Consider the following 25,442-nt stretch of genomic DNA (forward strand, 5'->3'; position numbering starts at 1 on the left):
CTGCGGCATTCAGATGGTAGGGTCAGAATTTGGCGTGAACAACACGAAATAAGGGATCCATCCTGCCTCGTATCAATGGTTCAGGCTGGAGACGGTGGTGGTGTAATGGTGTAGGGGATATTTTCTTGGCACAGTATGGGCCCCTTAGTACCAATTGAGCAGTGTTACAACGCCACAGCCTACCTGAGTATTGCTGCTGACCATGTTCATCCCTTCATGACCACAGTGTACCGATCTTCTGATGGCTACTTCCAGCAGGATAACACGCCATGTCATAAAGCTGGAATCATCTCAGATTGGTTTCTTGAACATGACAATGAGTTCACTGTCCTCAAATGGCCTCCACAGTCACCAGATCTAAACCCAATAGAGCACCTTTGGGATGTGGTGGAACAGGAGATTCGCATCATGGATGTGCAGCCGACAAATCTGCGGCAACTGCGTGATGCTGTCATGTCAATATGGACCAAACTCTCTGAGGAATGTTTCCAGTACCTCGTAGAATCGATGACTGTGTACCTAATAAATTGACCAGTGAGTGTAAATCTTTCTTCCCCGTTGGTGTCCAAGAAGTTAAGAAAAAAAACCTCTCCTTTGTGACTGCAAAAAGCAATAAACAGCACAAGTGTGTACAAAGTATATAATCAAGTGTATTTTCATCTTTTTCCACGTTCTGTACACATATTAAGATCCATTTCACATGAACATTATACAATAGCAATAAGTGAGGAATGGTCTATTTTCCGAGTGCTGAGCTGCTCATGTTGAATGGCACTTTCATTGAAAAAAAGATCACAGCGTATGAATAAATAACTCAACAGAGAAGAATGGCTTCATATTATTTGTTTCATTGAGTACCAGGTTCAGAAAGAAAATTGTACAACCAAACGTGACAATGGTTTGTTCCATCCGACAAAAACAAACACATCTGCAGCTTTGAGAGGAGTGTGCTTTTTATAAAAAAAACCCCCAAAACAAGTGATCCAAATGAAAGACAATCTGAAAATGGAACATGATCAGAAAAGGTGGTGACAAGATACACGGAAATATCGGAGAAATATCAATACAGTTCACAAATTTTCAATTATTCACCTCATAGAATAGTCTTTTGATAACTGATAGAAAACAAATACATGTTTGGCTGCTTTACAAGGAACATCTCTGTCTCAAGCGTTAACATTTTCAATGTGCTTTTTGGATTATCCAATGACAGTTTGAGGAGAATCAACGGGGGGTGCGGTCAGCAGCCGGAACCTGCGACTTTGTGCTCTTCAAAGCTGCTTGGGTTGTTTCGATGTCCTAAAATCTGTGCTTGGAAGGAGACGGTGTGTCTTCCTCTTACCTTACCCGGCAAACTGATGCTTCCAACCTCTATGTATATACAGTACATACAAGCAGTGTTTACAGAGAAATACCTCCACTGGCGGTCGCTGGCCGACATGTTCACGATTATCCCTACTTGGTACGGCATGGCACACTTACTACTCACACAGGTAATGTTTCTGACCCATCACACTTGTAAGAGTGGACGTGAGACGCTCTGGACCGGAATGACCGGGGGACTTTCGGAACCACAGGATGAACACGGAAGCCTCGCTTCCTCCGAGTTCCTGCACGCTCAGAATGGCTGCTAGATATTTGAGAGAGAAAAAAAAAACTTGGCCTGTTGTGCTTCACACATCATATCTGGGGGACATTAAGACTCAAGATACAGCATCACGAAGAAGTCCAAAGAAACCGGATGTTCTCGGAACTTTCTGTACACAGCCACACCTCTGCTATTTACAAAGCCAAAGTGGGTTTTCTTCCTCCAAGCTCGTAGAAACCAAAATAAGAGATGATGCTTCAACAAGGAATCGATGAATGCTGACAGAGTGCACATTTTGGACACAGAGGATGAGTCAGATCTCGTGTCGTCGAGAAGAATTTATCACTAATGGGCAACTTTGACTTTCAAGACACAGAAAAGCAATATATATTTGCTTTGTGCAGTTTTTTTGTGGTCTGTGTTTTTTTATTCGATTTATTTATCTTTTTTCCCCCCGAAGGCCCACCTGACAAGTCCGGGTTGCAGAACAAAATTCCTCCTCTAGTCCACGTCTGTTTCCTCTCTGCTCTCAGACGTAATATTCTTTGTCTTTGTTCTTTTTGCCCTTTGTGTTGGCCTTGGCCACGGAGCCTTTCGCCGTGCTTTTGTCCTTGACCACGGCCCCATTGCCCTCCCCGGCCGAACTGTTGGCAAAGCTCTGGCTCTGGTCTGGCGGGTAGGAGCCCTCGTCCCGGTTGCGGTACTTGTACATGGCATAGAGGAGGATAAGAATGCAGAGGGCAGCAGCAGCCACGATGCCAACCACCATGCCTGTGGTGCTGCTGGCCTCCCTGATCACCTCCACGTGCTGGCTCTTTTCATCTGAGGCTGTGGGGTTGGCTGTGGGCACATGGGGAAAATTGGGAGGGTAAGTTAGTCCCGGTGTGTTGCGGGAGGAAGGAGGAGCAGGGGGTAGAAGCACCTGGTCACGGGTGTTCATTTTGCCTGCAGGAATGTGGAGCTGGTCGGGGTTGGTGGTGGGGATAAAAGGAGGTAAGGGACGGGGTTTGTGGACTCCACTGTCACCAGCGGCAGGAGGTGGAGGAAGGACTGTCCTGTCGGTGACCATGGGGGAGTTTTTATTAAAGTCTTCGTCATCGGATTCCGTCATCTCCCCTGAGCCGAAGGCCGAGACCTCCACAGGGTCACCGCAGTCCTCCTGGTCCGGGGGGCAGGAGGGATGAGGGGGGAGTATCAGGGACTCTTTGGTGGTTTCGAGAGGGGATAGGTGGGTGGGAGGAGGAGGAGGAATGAAAGGGTAGCGGGTGGCGATGGATGGGGGCTCAAGGGAGTCCACTGTTATTATAGGCAACACTAATTCACCTCCTAGAAAGGAAACAGAGAAGGTAGGGTACCCTAAATTAGAAGAGCTCCGATTCTGTTATGGAGGCGGAGTCACAATCTGTTCATTCGTCTGCATCTTACTGAGCAATCAGACCAAAAGCAGCTAACTCTGAACGAATGATCGGAATAATAAATGTCGCTGCACGCCACCACTATTCCAATACGGCAAACACAATGGGGCTAACAGGCAGACACAAACAGATTGGGAAAAACCCCCAAAAATGGCTGTGTGCACAATAGAGCAGACAGGTTATCGTTCGAAAAGATTCCTCAAACATTATATTTTCAGCTGCTTTAATAACAGTTTGAAGACTAGCTGAACTAAATAGGCTTAACATCATATAAAATGTGATTTTCACATAAAAAAGCACAAAGGAAAGGAATAAAAGCCAGCCCGTTCTCAGGTCTAACATATCAGGACATTATGAATGAACACCTGTTCCTAACCAGGCTCTGAAATGAGGTTAACATAACCTCAGAGGAACTAGAAGCTATGACATATTACACCGCCGCGATTTTTATTAGACGAAATTTAACCAAATGCAGGAACAAAGATCCGGGAGTTAAAACGCAGCTTTAAGTCATCTCTTCTGCCCGTTAGCGCTCCCTCACACACACGTGTAGAAAGGCTGCTTCAGTTCATTAAAATGCTCCTTTCAGTCCTAATATAAAGCAATCATACTCGTTCATCTGTTTTCTGACAGTACAGACACGGAGTTTGACACGCCAAAGTGGGAAAGCTAAACTTCTGCTGCCGTCTCTCCCCTTTGGCGTCCTATTCGACACACACCTGAAAACTCTGGAGACGAGCAGCTGATGATCAATTTATCAAGCGCTGGTTCTCAGCAGCACCTGGGTAGCTTTTGCTCCATAATATCATGTCCCCTTGTTTTACTTGGAGGGCACAGCGGTAGTCTCTTTATGGTGTGGGTAATCAAAGTTTTGTATCGCAGTCAGAAAAGACGTTATGATGAGTTGGAGACACTAAAAAGAATAAGGACCCCCTCAACCAAAAGAAACAAATAAGAATTCTGTGACAAAGAAGAAAGAAAAAGAGGAATTCAGTGAACCCTTCTATATCGCGGTTCACCTTTTGCAGTCTTGCTGTGTCACAGGTTTTTTTTTGAGTGGATCCTGATTGGCTTTTGTTAATAAATCACCTCTGTGCTGTGTCTCCTGTACAGGATGCGTTCAGTTTGCCAATGTTAGATAAATCTTTGATCACGATCAGATCTTTGTTTAGTTCTATAAAGATCAGAACTTTGACGATTTAAAAAAAGTGTGAAAATGTTCTTGTCTGTCTTGGAGAAGTGGATAAAGAGTATAGAGGGGTTTACAGCCTTAAAACATTTATAATTCTACTTTGCAGATTTCCCCTATTGTGGCTTTTTTATGGAACATATCACCCGCAATAAATGTGGGAACACTGAAAGAAAATGCAGCAACAGATCTGAGCAGATTTTGAAGAATACTGTCAGTTTTACCTGAGTTAAGAGGTATTACAAAGAAAGTGAACTTTATAGATTACTCTCAGTATCAGACGAAATAGACCAGCTACTGCATTTGACAAAAATATCGAGGCAAGGGGATTGTCCTCGGGTACAAGACTGGACGCTACAAACAAGGCAGGGCCCTGGGAGTCCATTGACTGTATATGAGAATTGGACTTTCATAGAGAAATAAAAAGCTATATAACTTAGTCCTTCTATTTGTCAGAATAACCATTCCTGCTCTGATACATTTAAAACAATTTTTTTAACATAATCCTTCATTTTAAGAACCAGTTATTCAAATTGTAAACTGACCAATCAGATGTTTCAATAAACTTAGGTGGTCTCAGGTTGAATGTTTAAAAATGTTGACAGATTTGTGAAGTTCGCTTCCAAGAAATCATCGTCTTACTGACGATTTCTGGTTCCAACACGGCGGCGTCCGTATGGTGAATGAAATGGCGGTTGAATTGTCTTTTTACTTTGTAGCTAGCATTCTATGGGTGACGTCACACTCGCTCAGTCCAGTTTTCTTATACAGTCAATGAGTTTGTCTAAGAATGAGACTCAAAGGTGAGGAGCTCTTTAGGAAGATGATGAATAGAATCAGTGATCTCTGTCCTGAACAGTGTCCTCTGGCGGAGGGCAAAGCTTGAAGGACGAGAGGCAGAAATGGGGGTGGGGGGTCTTTTTTCTATTCTTCAAACATGTATGACAACATGTGTTTAGAAGTCAGAATGTCCTCTGGCTGAGAAAGATAAATTTCAGTCGACCGAGATTAATGAACACGTGTCGCAGGGACGGCCAACGACAAACCCATCAGATAAGGTCATCTTAAGCATGGAGGCGAGCGTAATGAGGGCACGCTCATTCCTAAATTCCACAGCGTGTTTCTGTCACAGATCTGACCCGCCGCCATCCTTTCTTAATGACTGCAGCACACCGAACAGTTCGGTTTGGTGATTTATAGAGACACGCAAGATGGATTAAACCCAAAAATCCTCAATAAAAGTCTAGATTAGGACAGCTGCCTCACACATGTATGCTCAGAGACTTGAAGAAAAAACCCGGACAAGGGAGTTTCACTCAATTTAGTAAAAAAATCTCTAGAATTCCCAAAAAAATCAACAATCATAATGAGTTAACTGATGTTTTTAGCCTTCAACAGCCCACCTGTTCCGGGTTCGCACTCCTCCAGGTCCTCGTCGTCACTCGGACACTCAGCTGATGCCACCAAAATATCATCAGAGCTCTGAGGCTGAAAGAGAATTAGGAAAATGTGCTGTTTAAGCAAATGAACTGTTAAACACACCACCATCAAGGGCTGTAGCTGATGATTAAGTGGTAGTAGTGCATTACTATACCGCTGCAGTGTTTGTATTTGCAAGATGCTAGAAAGTGCAGCTGATTGGAGACCTTCATCTCCTGGATGCATCCATGTACTACCTGTACCAGCATCCAAGAGAACAATAATCATATGTTCCTCCCAGGCTGAGTGACATTTCCCTGTTTTTGTTGTTTGCTTTTAATTCACCTTTCCAGCACACAGTAAAGAAACATATTCGGATACACACTGAAACGATGGAAAACAATGCAACTTCTGAGTACACAGAATAATAATTAAAAGCCCCGGTGATGACAGAGTTCATTTATGTCTAACACCCATTAAGAGGTGGAATCCTTATTTTATACCTTGTTCACACCAAGTGCTTGAAGATAAGCGAGTCAGGCAGGGAGCTGTTACCCCTGAAGCTGTCTGACACTTTGGCACACAAACAAATATGTGATGATTTGCAATGGCATCCTACAGAGGAAGCACACTAAAGGGCGCCATCCGAGGGCCGTGATCCGTGACTGAAGGTTAAGCTTTGATGTTTCTAGCTTTAGTTCTCGTTGTTTTTATTGCTTATGTGGGATTTGAGACCCCTTTACAACATAATGTAGTATTGATGCATTTTAGAGCATCCGTCCATCCATTCTCAGAACTCACTAAATCCCTCTCGAGCTCCCAGGGTTGCTGGAGCCTATCCTAGCTTCTGTTGGGTGAAGGTGGGGGATACCCTGAACAGGCCACACAACCAAACATACACACACTCACATTCACACCTATGGGGAAAATTTAGAATCACCAAGTGATGGAAGGTTTTTGGACTGTGGGAGGAAACTGGAGAAAACCCACTTTAAGCAATTAAAATGGCTTGTTTCGCTGTTAAATGCTTCAGTTCTGATTTATTCCCAATGGTTAACTCTGTTATTTTTATTTCGTATTCATCATTAGCCTGTTAGACTCCATACTTCTCCAAACTGAGCATTCTCAGACCAACATTCGCCAAAGAAACCTCACTTAAAGAGCCTAAATGATATTGGTTCATGTTTTCCCTAACTAAAGCAATGCGCCGAGGGTTAAATACAAATCTACTGTATTTTTCAAACTATAAGTCACACTTTTGGAAGACATTTAGTTAACAAAATATGGGAACAAGAATGGAAAATTTCTTCTTGAAAGGCAAATCATAATAATGGAATAGATAACAATAGATTTATTATCTGCACGCTTCATTATCGTAACCATATTGAAACCTGGGAGGAACAAAAAAAGTGTCTAGTAGATTATATTCTTCTTCTCTGCTGCTGTCAGTATCAAATACTGATACACACACCTACAGTGCCCTCTAGTGGCTATTAATGAAGAAATAACAAACACATGAACAAATACGTAAAAAAAAAACAAATTTTAAATCACATATAAGTCGCACCTGAGTATAAGTCGCACCCCTGATCAAATTATGCAAATATTTGCGACTTATACTCCAAAAATTATAGTAGTTATGGATTTTTCACAAATATATTCTCGGATAAGGGTCCATCTGGTTTAGGTCCTCTAAGAAAAACTAATCAAAATGCTAAGTAAGCAAATGACAGTATAAGGATTCACTGATTGAACAGTTTGGAAAATTGTTCTAAGAACATCCTTCATCTCAGTCTTGAACCAATTAGCTGTGTGTTTAGCAGATTAGCCCCCAGCTGTCCTCAGATGTGCTGTCCAGCCCTCTGACCTTTGAGATGCTCTCCCTTAGGCTGGGTGAGCGTTGCCTGCGGGTGGTGGTGGTTGCCATGGTGGTGGTGGTTTCCATGATTGTGGTCGACATGTCGGACACGGGCAGCGGCGTGGCGGAAGTGATGTCGGTGGTCAACACGGAGAGCGAGTCTCCGACCAGGCGCAGGTTCCCTTCCACCTGAACGCTGGGGTCGCTCTCCGCCGCCAACTTGAGAACCTGGAGGCCGTTGTAGTACAGCCCCGAAATCTGACCCTGGAAGGGCCGACCTTTGTCCTGACCGCCAATTTTAATGGCTGCCTGGCTGTTAAAGATGGTCAACTGTCTCCCTGAAGTCAGACGGACAGACAGACAGAAGAAAGGAGGGAATGGCAGGGCGGACAAAGGAAAAACGATTGGAACAATTAACAGGGAAGCGTCGTGATAATGACCATAACTCATTAAAGACATGTTTAAATTTTTAGGTGTTCACTTAGAGGGGAATCATTCATTTAAACTTTCTAAAGCAGTAGAAAGCTGACACCCTATTTAGCAGTTTAGAAGTTTTTAAGATTCCTTTTAACATGTTACTGGAAAAGCTATGCAAAGGGTATTTTATTCATCTCTGAAACAGAAGTTATAATAAAGTTTATCTTCTATTTAAAAACACCATTTCTCCCATTAGGCCAATGAAATCCCCCCTTTACCCAGTTCATATGGGAACGTGTGACATCACAGAGCCGGAAGGCTCCAGGCACAACAGTTTCCGACAGAGCGGCTGCGCTCTACGGCGGCAGCGTGAGCCACACGGTGGGGGGGGTCAAGTGCTTAGCTGTCTGCATCTTTACAAAGGGGGAGGTGGGGGGATGCAGGGTTACAGGCCAAAGGATAAGGGAGAGGGATCCCACAGGTACGAGTGTTATTTAGGACAGAGTGTAGACATGTCCTGTCACGGGTTAGAGTCTCTGGTAGTGTTATACAACATTTTAAGAGATTTTACGTCAAAGAGATTGACACACAGTTTCTATTTATGAACAGTGGTTAGAATGGGGGGGAGGGAGGGGTTAGGCAGGGGGGTTATGCTTTTAACTAGTTTAGTTTGAAGTATTTCAGGTGCAGCATCACCACAAGGCGTGACAAAACCACGGACAAGGCGGCCGAACGGCACACAATCGTCATTTCACCGCTGCCATTAAAAAAAAACAGAAAGAAATCACAGCCAATAAGTGTTTTTCGATTTTAGATGGAATTGGGGGAAAAAGCTCGAGACTTGTCACACCCTTGTCTTCTGGCACTGCACCTCTACAAGGGGAAAGGTTATTTATTTCCAAGCTTTAATTAATTATTAATTAATCAATTAATTTTTACCTTTATCGAGTAGCCACTCGTCAACTACCCGACCGAGTCTGTATGGGATTCTTTGTCTAGCAATAGCCAGTCGTTCATTATCATAGTGTCCTTCAAAGAATTTGGAGAGACAGGTTAAAGGTTAAAGTCTGCAGGATCAAAGGTCACATGGTTAGAAACAAGGTTACACGGCCTGACAGTCTTCACAAGTTAAAACAAACTGCCGCTTTACTTAGTCCAACCTAATTAACAGGAGTTACAGCTTTAATGTTAATTAAAGTTTAGGCTATTTATAATGAACTACTCTAGTTAGTGTTATTTAGCTATTTATTGCAGCAAACGTTAACGCTCAGTAACTTTCAGAAACAGTCACTTCATTCCCTGTCAAAGATGGAGGTTAATTCAGGTTAAGAGAAGAAACACAGAAAATACACCCAGCTTTTGAAAAAGGCTTGTTTTTAGGTGGAGAGCTGAAGCCTCAGATAACTTCACAGCTGCAGCTGGAATACACCGCCTGCACAATTATTATGTGGGTTGTAAACCCACAAAAAAAAAAAAAAAAAAGTTGGATTCAAAAATTACATCAAACAGTGAAAAAAACATCATATTTTGGGTGACGAAAGTCATTAAAGAACCAATTTGATCCTCTTCTGAGCTACTTTAAATATGGATGTCAAATTAGCGCGATTATACAATTACAGAGAAATTAGGAAATTAATATTATCTACTGTGTAAGGCATAATCCCCGAAAAGTTGTTTGCTATCAGAACTTGATGGATGATGGAGGTCTGATTGTGTCGCAAAGTCCATCAATCTCTGATAAATGATCGCGCTTATACCATGGTCACTTACAAAATAAATAGAAATAAATTTCATCATTAGTAATTTCATTTTTTAGATTGAAATTGTTTTTCCACAAAAACAATACGGATACTATACGATGTGGTGCGATGTGTTGTCATGGTAATGGCTACAAAGCCTGCACCGACCCCGCTCTGCAGCAGTGGAGGAAGGTGGTCTTTTAATTATGATCATGATGATTTTAGCCAAATTTAAAAATAACTTGTGTCGTTGTTCCTGCAGAGTTCATTACAAATTCGCCTCTGAGTTGGCGAATTTGGCAACTCAGAGGCGATGGAAAGCGACCTCGCCCCCCCCTTCCCATCATCCATAACTAAGCTGTGTGTTTACACGCTTTCCCCCTAGCTTACTGTCCCTCACAGGGGCAAGCTAACATTGCCAGAGCAACAAAAATGGTAGCAATATTGGAGCTCTCAGCCATCGAATTTAGTGCCAGATGCCAGCTCACCGGAGGAAAACGAAGACGCGCATGGATCTGGTCGACTACAAGTGGATGCATCAGAATGGAGCGGAGCAGGGAGCTTGTGGTCCGCCTAACGTATTTTCTAGGTCACAAAAATGCTCTTTTTCAAACTGCTTTTTTTTTTATCTGTTCCGGATTCACATCCATTTTCAAATGAAATACTCAGAAATGCAAAGTGATATCTTTATTAATCTGGTTTGTGTCAAAGGGTCATTTTCTAAGCAGTGGAATTTGGCCTAAGCGTTGCAGTTTAGATCACGGCCTTCCTCCCGTATGACTGTAAAGGAAGGAATTGTTTTGCTCCATCAATCCGAGTCCATTATTGAGCTGGAAATAATTGCATCCCATAATGCAGCAGGAAGCAGGTATAAAACCTTTTCCAGGGCCTCATCTGTCTCCAGTCAGTCTTGACACTTCAGCATGTCAAAATCCACCCTCTGCTCATTCTGAACATCTTTGGGTTCTCGCACACTTACAGCGGAAATGTTCCCTGGGAACGTTGCGTGTCTTTAAACTCTCTTGCAGCTTATTTGGAACCTTTTTCCATGGTTGTCTTGTGGCCCCACTGTTAGCTTGTTTGAGGCATTTGCATGTTTTTGCCTTTTTGCTTTTTAATTTGGCTGCCGAATAATCATGCCCGCATTATTATCAGACCTTAGCTCCCCCTGACGCTGCTTCATCCCAGACAACAACAAAAAAATCACTCATTTATTTGATTTGGGGCGGAAAATGGATAGATTGAAATTCCTATCAGGTTTGGCTTTTGCCCCGACTAATAACTGTGCAAACGGTGTAAAAACTGCAACATCCATTCAGTGAAGCACCATGTGTTGTGAAAATGCACGTCAACACAACATTCTCAAGAGTGTTGCAGTCGGAGCAAATAAACTTCAATTGTGTATCATTTGAGGCTAATGATGGAAAAAAGGAAAATCCCATTTTAGGATTTAAATGAAATATGAAAAGGCTTCAGCGCTCCATTAAACACACTGTTAGATGAGAAAAAGAAGAATATATCAAAACACTTATAAGTCACATTTTCAAAAATAGATTTTAACATTTTATTCTTGTTGACATTATGGCTAGATCTTTACTCTCTGGACTTATTAAAAAATACAACTGCTAGTTTTGTTTACAAACCTAAAATAACTGGCAAAAAAAAGCAAAATAAAGATAATATATAGTGTTTAAAGGCTTTTTTAAAGACCCACTCTGAAGAAGAATGTGTTTTTAACATGTTCTTCTGGCTTTTTTCTGATGATAGAGGACATATATAAAGAAAATAAAGCTTAAAATATAATTTCCGAGTATTTATTTTTTTAAATCGTTGTGAATCAGGAGCAGATTAAAAATGCAGTTCGAAAAAGATTTTATTTGTGACGCAGAAAATAAGCTGCTACCAGCAGTTATCCTTTCCAAGATAACTCAGAGAGCAATTTTAATGAACTCCTGCCGCTCTGCAGAAACTATGCCCTAAAAAAAAAACAAGACAGATTTTTTTATTTTGGCTAAAAACGGCATAACCATCAGGGAAAGCTTTTAAAATAGAGTGGGACTTTAAAGTTAACCATGTTGAAAGAAGATGAAAATGATCTAAATCTGTGATGAATAATTTGTTTTAAACCATAAAAAAGCCTGGGAGATCCTGAGTCATGAGGATTTTCATGTGCTGGTTTAAAAAATGCAGCAACAAAACTAGAAATATAAATTTAATTAGATCACTCTTCTGCAAAACAACAATTTCAGGCAGTTCCAAAAATCCTGACAATTGAACATGCACGTGAGCTTCAATAGCACTGAAATCAGAGGAAAACTTGTTATTCTGTAGGTATTGTTGAAATATCCCTTTTTTTGAAATTCACCCTTATAGATCAAATAAACCAAAAAACCAAGCTTTGAATCAAGCTTGTAGTTAAGAAGTTAGAGGTTTTATATAGGAGCAGAGTAAAAAAACTGTCTAATGTCAACAAGAATTTGTCACATTCCCTCATATTTCATGAAACGCTGACTTTGGATTCCAGCCCAAATGTTTGCAAGAGGCTCGAATTAAACTTGGACCACGTTAGCTCAGCAACACTTATACATGGAGATACCTATGGAACCCATCTGGGCCACCAAGCCTTCAACACCTCTTTGACGAACAGTCTGCAAAAATATCAGCAGTCGATGACAAGAAAACAAGCTTTTACTTTAGAACATTTGGGTAGTTTTTTCCCCCAGCTCACTGGAAACCTGAGCTGGAATGAATTCCAAAATTTCCTTAAAATGACAAGACAATTGAATTATTTGAGATGTTTTTTCTTTCCTTGTCAAGATAACCAGGAGGTTTTCTCTTGGTAGCCTTACCTGGCGGGTAGCGCTCAATGACAGGATGGTTGTCCACCTGGAGAGTGGCATTGCCACCACTGCGTGTGAAGCGCACAACATGGTACTTGCCATCATTTACAATGACAGCGGGCTCATCGATGGTGATGTCATCTGTCCCTACGTTGAATATGACGCCGATCTTTCCTTGATCCTACGAAATCAAAAGAAAAAAAAAAGACGTAAAGATATTAAAGTTTATCAGCAAAAACATAATAATGGTTTTCATGGCCCTAAAGCCGTTTCTCTTGTGTCCTTCCTCTTTCTGCTGCTACTTTTGTCCCCTGAAAGTGTAACAATGCAGCAAAGGAAAGAAAAATTAAAGCTCAGAGAAATATTTACATTTTTGGTTTTATTGAAAGAAAAAAAGGCAACATTTTTATATTGATTACTTAAAATTTAGACTTATTCAGGTAACAAGTTCTATAATTTGAAAATTGAAACACTTTATCCTTTTGTGGTAGTAAAAAAACACATATTCCTTGTTATTTGAACAAAAAAAGAACAATTTCCTAAGTGAATAGGTTAATATTAATCAATTCCTTGATGTACGGATAGAATTCCTAAAGTTTTTCCAAAAAAGGAGAAAGTAAAAATGTTTAATTAAGTAAAAATACAAAGAAAGGAAAAGAAAATGTTAGAAAAACCTACCTGCATTTATTTTTAATTTTGATCATATATTAAATTTTTTTTAGATAATCTAAAAACAAGGTTATTTTTATTACCACATGTAAGAAAACATGGAAACATGCTGTATTTTCTGAGACAAGAAAACATTTTAAGGTCTTTTTAGTGCAGGTTTCCTTCAGTGGTCACATCAGGTTGTTTCTTTTTTTGATTTTGACCAATCTTGACAGAATCCTGCTGTTTGTCTTTTGCTTGACCAACTTGTCCCCCTTTCACCCTCTCCCTGCTCCACATCCCCTCTCCTGAAAAGGTCAGGGCTCCTTCCTAAGCTGGCCTTTGGGGGGCACTAACAGGGAACAGAGGAGCACGCTTTCTGAGCACGTCTGGCTTTTGCACAGTCACAGCCATGGACAATGCACTAGATGCTATGATAAACACCAAACAAACACACAAACAAACAAAAAACTGGTTTGCACAATTTGTTTAAAGCACAAGACGGAGCTGTGCGATCACGTACACGTACGTATATAGCGTGCAGCCCCTCTCTGGAAACATTTGTGTCCCAGCTCAGCACGACGAGGGACAAAGAGTCTGCATGCATCCAGCGACTGCCTGTGTTGAGTCACACTTTCAACCAGAGAGTGGAAGATAAACATACAATGAAAGTGCCTAGTGTTGTGTTTTTTATTAAAAGGAAACTGCTGGTCCTCCACGGCACACCATGTGCGCAATATTGACTGGCCTTCCAGCTATTGTGGGGTGTTTTAACACCTCACTGTAGGAAGAGACTTCCACAGCTTATTTATCGACACACTATTTCAAATAACTCCATCCTTGGTGGCATAACTCACTCTAAATTACAATTTTGCCCTAAAGGTGCTCCAAATGCTTTAATGATTGCTAGAACATTTTAAATAGGTCCAAAACTACGGTGGCCCTGAAGTGCAAATCACACCAACAAATCACTCAAATCAAAAATATATTAAGGATCACGAGTAAAAAAGCAAAACAAAGAATAAAAAACCCCATTAAATGTTAGAAATTAAAACCAAATTTGAAAAAAATGAAACGACATAGAAAGGAAATGTTTAAGGAACAAAGTAAATTCAGAAATCAAAATGAAATGCTGAAAAATGCCATCGGTAATCTGATTAGACGAAGATGTTCAATTAATGACTTTTGATCTTTTTTAGATGCGTCTTTAATGTCTGCATATTAAAGTTCTATGACTAATATGAAGCATTTCCAGTATCGCTACATTCTAAACAACTTTTGAGTTGAAATGATGAACAAACATCATCATCCAATCAGCGATATCCTACACTTCCAACCTCTGGTTTCTGATTGGGTTTCCTTTTTTCTAACATTTCATTAGGATTTCTGGAAATTCCTTTTAATTTCTGAAACATTTAGTTTTTATATCATATTATTTTTCAACATCTTTCTTTTATTTCTAAAATGTAATGTTTTATTTTTAGTATTTCCTTTTTTAATTGTCAGTGTGATCTTTGATTTGTGTTTGTTGGATGTAATTTGCACTTCAGGGCCTCTGTACAAAGCAAAAATGACGACTCATTAATATTATTAGTAATTGTTATGATCATATATAATATAATTGTATTTATTTCGATCCATAAACATTTCTGTAGTTCTTTAGCAGGTCTTGTAGCTCATCAGACAACACAGACCAAGAAAAAGCAGATTGTCAAGTAAATTTATCCCACTTTAGCTATAATATTTCACATGGGCCAATTTGAAACGAATTTATTTTAAATTTCTCAACACTTAGTGAATCTTTATAAAGTTGTCAGCTGAATTAAATCAGTGTTTTTGAACCTAAAAAAACGAGGAAGTTGTTGATCTTTACAAGATACATCATATTTACACGTTTTAATTATATTTTGCATAAATTCTGTTTCCTGCAGACTTTATCTTTTGGACAATAAAGCTCCAACCTCTGACCTAATGTGACAGGAAGGAAGGCTTTTCTTTAGCATTGGTAATCCAATCTAAAAAGGGATTTTAAATGAAAATAATTGGGCTTTTTGACAGCTGACAAGGCGGCACGGCTGAGAGCTAGTTCGAGCTAACAAGTCTGGCCTTCACAGTTCATTTGTCATTATTGTCAAAAAGCCACTTAGTGGCTGCACATTTGGTGAAAGCAGCACAGATTCCTCAAAAGACAAAAAAAAAAAAATGCTCAGTCTGTTTCGATGTCAACTGGAAACGTCTGAGCATTTCCTGTCACCAGCAGTTTTCAGTGTCAATTCCCGTCTGAGCAGCAGTCGACTCGAATCCATTTCAGAGAGGAGGGACAGATCATCGCTAGGATTCATAATAATTATCGGGATTTCTCTTTAATTGGATGAAAAATAAACCTGTTATGTCCTTGGCACTGATAGATGTACTGTGATGAGACATCATTACCAGTGATCCATTTTTAAACAGTGTGGAAGGGACGGATCCCGTTTTCCCCAAAGAAAACCTGGTGCGTTTGTCTGCGTGTGTGTTCAGCTGTCTTTCTCTGTTCTGTTTGCCAAACTCTTTATCTAAAGACATATCCTAACCCCTTTAAAGAGCCCAGAGAGTTTCCTAGAGCTTCTTTTTTTTATCCCCCAGAAATGAAATCCAGCCTCTTTTCATCTTTCCATCAGCACAGCTATGATTCATGTGACATGTGGTAACGGGCCCTATCATGGGGGAGACTGGGGCTTCAGCTCCGTCTCACTTTACCACATGATGAGATGAAAAAACTGGAAATGTAAAATACTTGAATTAGGCAGCCTTTGAACCCTTTTCCCCAGCAGATTAAAGGCAGCGCTTTGTCCCAAAAAAAGAGCTCTGCGTGCAGAGAAATTATTCCTATAAAATATAAATCAGCTGTACAACCAGAGATTAAAAAAAGGCATGTTCTTTATGCCAATTTTAGTGACCAAAGCGGACTCTTTTTATAGGTTTTTTGCTTTATGTGTACTTAACACAAATCTACTAAACATATTTTTCAGAATAGAAGTCGCACTTTTTGCATAGTTTTGCCTGGGGGGCGACTTCTGCTCAGATGCAACTTCTGCTACGTTCACACTGAGCATGTGATGTTGAACAACAAGCTTAAAAGCATGTTCTTAACCCTTGTGCTATCCTATGACCCCACCCTTACACTGACGTGTTCTCCCTACCATGACAAAGGTGGATAAAAGTGGAAAGATTTCATGTAATCCATGGACACCAGTGAGGTTCACAAATCATTGAAGAAAAAAGGTTCAGAGCACTGTCTAGTGGGTCTAGATGACCCAACTCCCAATGTTAAAGTGCCTAGGATAGCACAAGGGTTACAATGCACGTTCAGCATCTGGTGTTCACAATGGAATCTACCTGATACCAGCGCAAGTCCGCCACCTTGGTGGGAAATTTTGAAGCAGTGCAAATCTTGTCTACCTTGTTGCAGTCTTTTCTTTTTTTTCACTGCTCCATTCCGATATATAAAATACTTGGACCGATATAATTTCAGCCTGGCAAAAACTGCAATTATTAGGTTCTCCTCCATGATTAATTTTCAAACGGTTGGCACAAACAGGGACGGCATCTAACTGTCATCACCAAATCAGAGTCCCTGATTGATCGAAGTTTGAACTGGTTTAACTTACAACGCACGTCCAATGGCCAAAAACGGTCGTAGAAACATGCAGACAGACGTGGAAGCGTGAGAGTTTAGAATGTGGAAGCCCAAAACGCGTAGTTACGTGTGTTTACAAAGGACTTATGTTGAAAGTGGTTGCTGGAACGCACATTGCTGGGGGCGATGTTAACGTTGGTTATTTAGAAAAAATAAATAGCAACAACCTCTGGAGGGAGCTGTGGGGGTGTGCATCAGTATTAGCTCACTGAAAGTACTGCAGAAGAAGAAGAAGCACTGCTCAGTTTTATGCTGGCCTCTGCAGAATACAGGAAGAAGAATTTAAAGGATTTCGTGATTTAAAGAGTTCGGTTGACTTGGTAGCATGTTCTTTATGTCATGGTTATCTGAATAATTGTTCAAATTGTTGTGTGTTATTATGATTTGGTTTTCAAGATAAAATGTCCGTTCTTGTTCCTCTGTTTTGTTAAATAAAAGTCTCCCAAAAGTGCGACTTATATATAATACATTTTTCTTTATGAAGCTACGGTATTTTTTGGCTGTTGTATATAGACTCATAGTCCAAAAACAAGATGTTTTTTTTGTTTAACTGTTATATGCTGTTACGCTTTAGATTCAAATTTGGTTTTTGCCGTTGGTTTGGCGGATTTTTCAAAGCTGAAAAGCATTCAAGTTACTTCACCTGAGCCACAAAAAAAACCTTTAGCATCAGCAAATGATATATCATTTGTTTCCATAACTATTTTGAGCTCTCCCCTGTGGTTACTTTTGTGTACATTTCTTTCCACTGCTCTTATCACCTAGTTTTCAAAGACCTCTTCAGAGGGCAAGCACAGGGAATAATGAGTGTGACAAAAAAGGGAAATTATTAATAAACATACAATAAATCTCAGAAAAGGACACAAAAAACTCAAAAGACCTCCCCAGCTCCCTCAGGCCTGCAGAAAGGAAGAAATAATTGTTTTAATCAAAGTTTTTGCCTTTCAAACTGAAGTAGTTAGGTTTTAATTAGCAGGTTCCTGACTTATTTTCTCAATAAATGTTAGATCGGTAAGAGGATTTCAGATGATGAGCATTAAAAAAAGGATTTTCCAAATGGACTTTTTATTTATGAGAAAGACACGTCAGCACAATTAAGTCCCATCGAGCTGAAAATGTAAACTGATGCTACAAAGGTCATGATATGGTGTTTAATTTTTAAAATAACAAGAATATCACATTTCTTGCAGCTCTGACAACATAAAAGTTGACAGAAAAAGGTTCTTGTAGAGTTTTAGTAGCTTAATTGTCAGAGAAAAAATCCCTATCAATGCCAAGTATACCAGAGAAATTAGCTATAGTGGAGTGACAAAATGTGACAGTGTGAAGCAATATTTTAGAATGTCAACAAATAGCATGTAACATGTATTCTGATTCTCATGTTTTGCCTAAAGCAAATTAAATGAGGTGTTGTAAAGCTTCTCTGTGTTTTTGTTCTTTGACGAATGCCTCCACCTTTTGATTATTGGTACAATGACTCACAATAAAGCTGCTGGAGGGTCCACCCTTCATATTTCAGCTGCATGCACAACCTAACTGTGCTGTTTGTGGAAACACACATCAAGCTATGTGAAACAGCTGCCAGATTCTGAAATCTGTCAGCAGCTATAGGATATAAACACAGTTTGCTTGTTTTTTGTTCAAATTAAGCATGTCAGAGCCTTCAAAAGAAAAAAAACAAATTTTTGATAAAATAAATTTAAATGAATTTACTGTATAAAAAAGTTCACGTTATGTCTGAATTCCCAAATTGCACCTAACTAATCCCTAAAAAACGACATAATGCGGAACAATGTAGTGCACTGGATTTTAACGGAATTTCAACACATGCTCACTCCTTTTCTTTTAAAAGGAAAATATGACATCACCCATTTTCCGAAATAAAAACCATAATGAACATTTTACAAAAACTATTCATGGATCCACTGAGATGTGATAATGAAAACTTGGATGGAAAATAATGTACTTTAAACTTTTTTTTCTAATGACACATCGTTCAAACGCAATGCATTGTGGTCTATGTTCACCAACCTATTGAGCATCAAAGCACACCAGTTTTTTGCAGAGAATTCTGGGAAATTTTTCTTACAAGCTGAAAAAGAGGAGAAACAAAAACTGTGTTCGCAGGAAAGCTCAAATGGCAAAGAGCGATAGGTCAACAACATGGCCGCTGTAATTGTTGTTTCCTTAACGCTGGTTTCCTGTGTGTGCATGCAGCAGCACTTCAATTAGCAACTTTTTGAAATCAAGTATATGTTATATATGTGAAAATAAAGACAGTGAACTTTAATTTCTTTTATACTATTTTTCACACAGTGTGACTTCACGCAAATGTATCACTACTTTGTGACAAGTAGCCTAATTAGTATTAAATGCAAATCCAGCTGTATTTCTTTATTTAAATGTTTCAGATTTATTGAATCCACAGTATATGCTGTGCCAATATATTACCATTTTACAGTAACTCATAATGTATTGGTATTTTAATCCGTTATTTATCCATCATGGCGTTTAAATTTATTGTACTATAAATGCACATTTTTTTCTTATTACAGAGCTGCATTACAGTAGCTACAGAACGACTCAAACAAAAGCCCTTGAAGCCTCAATCTCAGTTAAAAATAGATTTACAAAGGAGAAATAGAAAATACTTTCCAATCCAAGACTGTCAAGAAATGTTTCGTGTGACTCTTGACAGCCCAGATTTAAAACAGAAATACAACAATGATAGTTTGGCCTAAATTGATTAGAGCGTAACTATCTCAAATAGTGTGATTTATTGCTTTGTTTTGAAATTGTTTTCCCCTATTCTATGTTAAGGAGCTTAGAGCAACCTTGGCTATGGCTTGACGTTTTACACCCAACCTGATGGGAATATAGCTCCTTATTGTCATTTTAATCCTCTGCTCTTAATTTACGTTAATTTTTGGACACCACTATCACAATTTAATGCACTTGAAAGGCTTGAGTGGCTTTTTTGGGGTGAAACATCAAATCCCACTGAGAGAAGCAGTTTTGGTGTCAGAGATGTTGTTCTTAGATATATACGCTGTAGCCTATTTTGGTGCTATCGACACTAAAAATAAAAGGTAAACAAACTTTGATTCTATGAACTAAGAGCACAATGGGAAGGTTCACAGTTGTAGTCAACCTGATAGTACCAAAAACATGTTTTTGAAATTTTTATTCACTTGAGCGAACAAAATGTGATTTTTTTTTTCTTACAATGTGCAGCTGAAGATAGTCACCAAGCCCATGGGTGCTTTCCACCCGCACCAGGATGGCATCCTTCTGCTGCGTGCTGAAGCCCACAGCTAACCGGTCAGCCCGAGTGCTCGGCCTTTCGTTGGGGGCCCAGGTGTACGTGATGAGAGCGCCACCTTTCCCAAAGATGTACGTCGTCCCAGCTATGAAAAGAGACACAGATGAAGAGGCAGACGAATCGTTAGAAATACGCTAACCTTTCAAAGCTCTGAATCGTGTACATTTTTATCAGATGGTGGCATATCAGGTCGAGGACGACTTCTCAAACTTTTCTTCTTCTCTTTTCACTTCATGTGATATCTTTTATTAAGATGACATTTTTATCTTCCACTCCTCTTACCCAGGAAGTTCCCTAAATCCCACTGCTTTCTGTATAAATGATCTCTGAATGTCTATAAAAGGATGGAGTCAGCTGGTGTCTCCTTAAGTACTTATTAAGAACTATAAAACTATGTAACAAATATTATTATTTTCAAACATTCCAACATTTTTTTCATCTGCTCCTGATTCACAACGATTTGAACAAAGAAATACTCAAAAATGCAATTTTGAGTTCAATTTGCTTTATATATGTCCTCCCTCATCAGAAAAATGTCCCAAGAACATGTTAAAAAAAGCAAAAACACAATTTCCATAGTCAGAGCTGGTCTTTAAATCCTCTTAGAAAAACAGCACAAACTATATTTTTCAAGTGGTAAATAATACATCAACTCATGAACTAGACAAACTGTTCATTTTGTGGTACAGGCACCAAATTTGCCACGGATGTATCTTAGCATCCCCTCTTTCAGAGAAGCACATTAGTCACGAGTAGGGCTGCACGATATGAGGAAAACTTGCGATATGCGATATTAGTGATCAATATTGCGATAACGATAAATTTGCGGTAAATAAACAAATAGAAAAATAAACAAAAACATCATTCCCATTTCATTGCAACAGTTTAAAAATTATACTCCAAATGACCCTCATCGACATGGGGGACAAACGTCAGGGTGGCTAACCCTGGTCCTCAAGAGCCTCAACCCTGTCTGTTTTCCAATTCTCCCTAGACTGCTCGAAAATGATAACCAAAATCAGGTGTGTTCAGTCAATCAGGATGTGAAATCACTTGAGTCAGCCAATCAACAACAAGCTGGTTAAGGAGAGCTGGAAAACAGGCAGGGTTGAGGCTCTTCAGGACCAAGGTTAACATAATAGGCCTCCATCTGATTGGTCAACAATGGGAAGGCGTCCATCTGATTGGTCAACAATGGGAAGGCGTCCATCTGATTGGTCAAAGCATAAAGGGATTTATTTGATTCGTTAAAAGCGTCAAGCTGCGATTAGATTGTTTTAACACATTTTGGGTTTGCGATTTATTGCGATATTCGCCGTCTTTTGCGATATGCATATTGCAGAGCTGGATATTGCGATAACGATAAATTTGCGGTATATTGTGCAGGCCTAGTCACGAGTAATTCTAAAATGACTGCCAGATAGCAGCCATACACTCAATTGTTTCCAACATATCAGATTTCTATTTGCCCCAGTCTCATATATGTATATATATATATATACATATATATATATAGGCATAAGCCAAATTTGGTGCACAATTATTTTAATTATTGGTTCCACTATATTCAAAAACCCAGAGGTAAGTTGACAGTTTCTGGAGAATTTGTGAAAAATGTTGATTTAAGGGCAGCTAAACCCTTGAACCAAAACTCATTCACTATGTTCTCTGCTCTTCAGTTAACAAAGGCCTTGTGATGGCATAAACTGCCTCTTGGACTGTTTTCATTCAGCAGTAAAGATTCCACCAAAGAACCTAAAAGTCTGACTTTGAACGTAGCGGACACGTTGAGCCCCAACCAGCGATTGCTTCAAAGTTATCTTACTGTGTTCTTCTTAATTAATACGTGGGATTTGCAGTCAAGACGTTTGTCCCATCAGAGACCTGCAGTCAAAGGCTACCTTTTTTTTTTAAGAGCGTTATCTTTATCTGGCCTCTTTCTTATTAATAAGAGTGGCTTTAGAGGATTATGAGTGTGGCCGTCTTTGTTTTTTGCCGTTCCAGATGTCTAGATACATCTTTAAAGAACTTTTTAATTCTCAAACTTCTTTGTCTTTAACCCAATCTGCCATTACAAATCTCTAATCAAATAGATTCCATGTGAGGAAAAAAAATCAGCACAAAAACCGACAAATGAAAAAGTCTCACATCAAAGTGTAAATTGAGGTTTCCCTGCAAGTTAGTGTAATGTGTAAGTTTATCAGTGGCAATGTGTAAAAAAAAAAAAAAAAAGACAGCAAAATGATGCTTAGGTTTGAAAAAGATGAAAGAGAACAACCTGTGAAAATTTAAAGGATCTCTATGTCTATCATATTAGACTGACAGCAGCTTTTAATAGCTTTTGGACGCGATAGAATCAGCTGATTGCATTAGCACTTCACTTCTGCGAAGTTTTGCGTTTCATTTGTCGGCTTCAGAATCTGATGGAATGACGTTGATTGCATAAAATTGTTGAAGAGTTACGGTAGTTGAAAGAATGTAATAGCTTCTGTGTGAAAGGGTCGACACTTTAACGGATCAGATTTCTTGGAAACGTCACACAGTTACAACCGGGACATTAAATAAACACAGAGAAGAAAATAGGTTTCCAAATGTGGCCACATCGTTAACATTGATGCTGAAGTACCGTAACGATGCAGATAAGATTGATTCTGACGTGGAGAAAAAAGGATTCTGATGTTGTTGCAACAGGGTTCACTTGCATGTGAACAGAGAAGCCTTCTTCTTCAGGTAGATTTGTTTGTTCAGTTCAAATTTAAGGAGAAAAAAAAAAAAGAAATTTAAGGAGACCTTTTACCACAAAAAGTAAACCGTTCAAGGAATTTCCCTCCGGTGCAGACCAAATGGTCCAATCTGAAGGGTCCAGGATTCTTTGTGCAAGAGTCTAAAACCCCCTAGGAGTGCACAGGGGTGTAGTAGATAGCACTCTTGCTTCACAGTTAGAAAAGCCCCGGTTAGAATCCCAGTTGGGACCTTTCTTTGTGGAGTTTGCATGTTTTCCCCATGAATGCGTGAGTTTTCTCCCACAGTCCAAAAACATGCGTTATAGGTTAACTGATGATTCTAAAATGTCCCTAGGTGCAAATGTGTGTGTGTGGCCCTGCAATGGACTGGTGACCTGTTCTTTCTCAACAGGGATTCAGTGGGTTCGGAGAATGGATGGATGGCTAAAACCCCTTTAACAGGCATCACCCTAAGACCCAAACCTTCTACAGGTCATTTAAAATAGGAACTGTGCCAAAATATAGGCATTTTTCCATCATTCCCTTTCATCAGTTTGGGTTCTGCTCTCACATTTCCCCACTGCCCTTTTCTTTCTATTGCCTTTAGAACAGGAAGAACATAATTAAAATGACTTGAGCACCTGACTGAGTTGAGACAGACGGAAACTTTTACCACGCGAGAGTGTAAATAATGCAGGTAGTCAATCAGAGCAGTTATTATTAATTCATTTTGATACTGTGAATCATTCAAAGAGCTTAAAAGTCTGGACCAATGTCCTATGGAAGTGCTGTGCCGTTTGGATGTGTCCGAAAGTTGTGATTCTGGACTAAACCAAACAAAAAAAAAAAAAAAAAAATAGAGGATTGGCCTCCCTGAAACAGAAAACTCAGCAGAAGCTCTGGATGCTTTTGAGGAAATCAGAGCAGAGACAGAGAAGACGGCGAGAGCTGAAAAAGGGGAATGAGGGCAGCAAGCAGCATTATAACGTGTCTCATGAAATATGGAACTTTAATGCACGCACACGCCGGCATTTATCCATAGATGGTGGCATCGCCTACATTAGAAACGACATTGAAGCACTTTGTTACACCTGGAACAACTTCCTTTTTTTTTTTTTTTTCCTGTGTCGCATAAAGCTGGCGCTGAATCAGGCTTGTTAAGATTATCAGTATAAACAACACCGTTTGCTGCCTTGAAACAGCTCGGCGCTCTGCCGGCAGTCTCTCGGGAGCGCTCTGCTCTTCTCTCATGGATGTACAAGGCATCTGTGCTCGAATAACAAGGCAGCCTTGGAGATTCTCAATTACATGACGTGCTCTGTATCACATCATTATTAGTTGGAAACCTTGAAAGCTCAGAAAAAAGAAAAATCTTACCATACAAAGACATTACACACTTTCTGCTGTTACTGTCATTATATAACACATTTTACAGCGAAGGTGAAAACAGCAGATCTGCTGAACACATTACTCTGAAATTATCTTTAAGCTCTTTTGTTACTTTGAGTACACAACAAGCCCATTAGATGGAGTCGTGGAGACAAATGATTTGCTTTTTAAATGACGAGTTTTGGTTTCATTAAAGCTCCCGGGCTTGAGTCACGGCTGCCTTTCGCATTTTAATGGATCTTCACAAAAACAAACAGTGGTCCTGCCTTACAAACACATTTCCCACTCAAACTTCAAGTCCTTTTTTATTTGTGCGCTACGAGGCAGGGGGCATCGAAGACCCACAATATTCACTGAGATGCGGGGATTTGTAGCATATGTGACATTTCAGATGCGAAAAGGTTAAAAACTCCCCCTTGTGCTTGCAGCCGTGGATACTGTTAGATACCCGAGCGACTATAACAGCTGAAAACCATAATCATGACTCTTCAGAGGTTAAAATATGAATCGCATAAATGCCACATTCAGTCCCAACATCGACGACAAGAGCAGAACAGCCCTTTCTGATACTTTTTGTTGATCAGAACCAGAGTTTCTACCCATTTGAACCTCCTATCATTTATGGATGAGGCTGTCTCTGATACAGAACGGACCTTTTAATGACCTCCACTCAGGAAAATCACATGCTATTCCACAGAGGAATCCGACAGGGCAACAAAACTGCTCGCTGGAAACCATCAGAACTGCGATCCGTTCTGCAGGGACGAGGAGCTCTGGAGAAATATTATGTGGAGTTTGTCATCTGACTTATAGCATCTGAGCCTCCTTCTTCCATGGCCTATTAAATACAGCTCAGTGGAATGATGAAAACGAATGGCTGGGCCTTAAGCTTGTCAAGGAAAACATATGGTTCTCATTCTAAAATATGCCGCTTAAGATAGACAGTGGCATCACATACTTAGCATGGTTAACGGAGACTTTGAGAAAACAAATCAATCACGTAGAATCAAAAACCAAATGACTAAAAACCGTTTCGGATTTCTGCACAGCTGTTTCTGCATCCAGACTCCCAGTTGTCGGTAAAAACCCAAACTTTAGGACCCAGGATGTAACTGATAGAAGCTGATGAGGAGGCTCCAACTGTGGGCTCTGAGAAAGTCTGAGATGATTCATTTATAGAGGTGCATTTCTCTGAAAACTCTGAATAACAGGGAAT

At 39.8% G+C, this 25,442-nt stretch overlaps 1 protein-coding gene across 10 annotated transcripts in view; it reads right to left on the reverse strand.

Annotated features, from left to right (window-relative positions):
• Nucleotides 1–630: 630 nt before the first annotated feature.
• The window catches only part of nrxn2a (neurexin 2a), a 170,629-nt gene continuing 145,817 nt past the window's right edge, over nt 631–25,442 (reverse strand). For 4 of the 10 annotated variants that reach the window (XM_078930476.1, XM_011483510.4, XM_020708859.3 and 1 more), the window contains 6 exons: nt 20,018–20,199; nt 12,475–12,646; nt 8,826–8,915; nt 7,479–7,807; nt 5,596–5,680; nt 631–2,914 (listed from right to left, as the gene is read on the reverse strand). In XM_078930476.1, the coding sequence (XP_078786602.1) occupies nt 2,118–2,914; nt 5,596–5,680; nt 7,479–7,807; nt 8,826–8,915; nt 12,475–12,646; nt 20,018–20,199 (1,655 nt within the window). In that variant the 3' untranslated portion in view covers nt 631–2,117. The remainder of the gene's footprint in view (nt 2,915–5,595; nt 5,681–7,478; nt 7,808–8,825; nt 8,916–12,474; nt 12,647–20,017; nt 20,200–25,442) is intronic. The other 6 variants (XM_020708864.3, XM_020708865.3, XM_078930478.1 and 3 more) reach the window with 3 other exon arrangements.

Source organism: Oryzias latipes, chromosome 14 (assembly GCF_053564925.1).
Source record: "Oryzias latipes strain Hd-rR chromosome 14, Olatipes_Hd-rR_3.1".
Classification (NCBI taxonomy): domain Eukaryota; kingdom Metazoa; phylum Chordata; class Actinopteri; order Beloniformes; family Adrianichthyidae; genus Oryzias; species Oryzias latipes.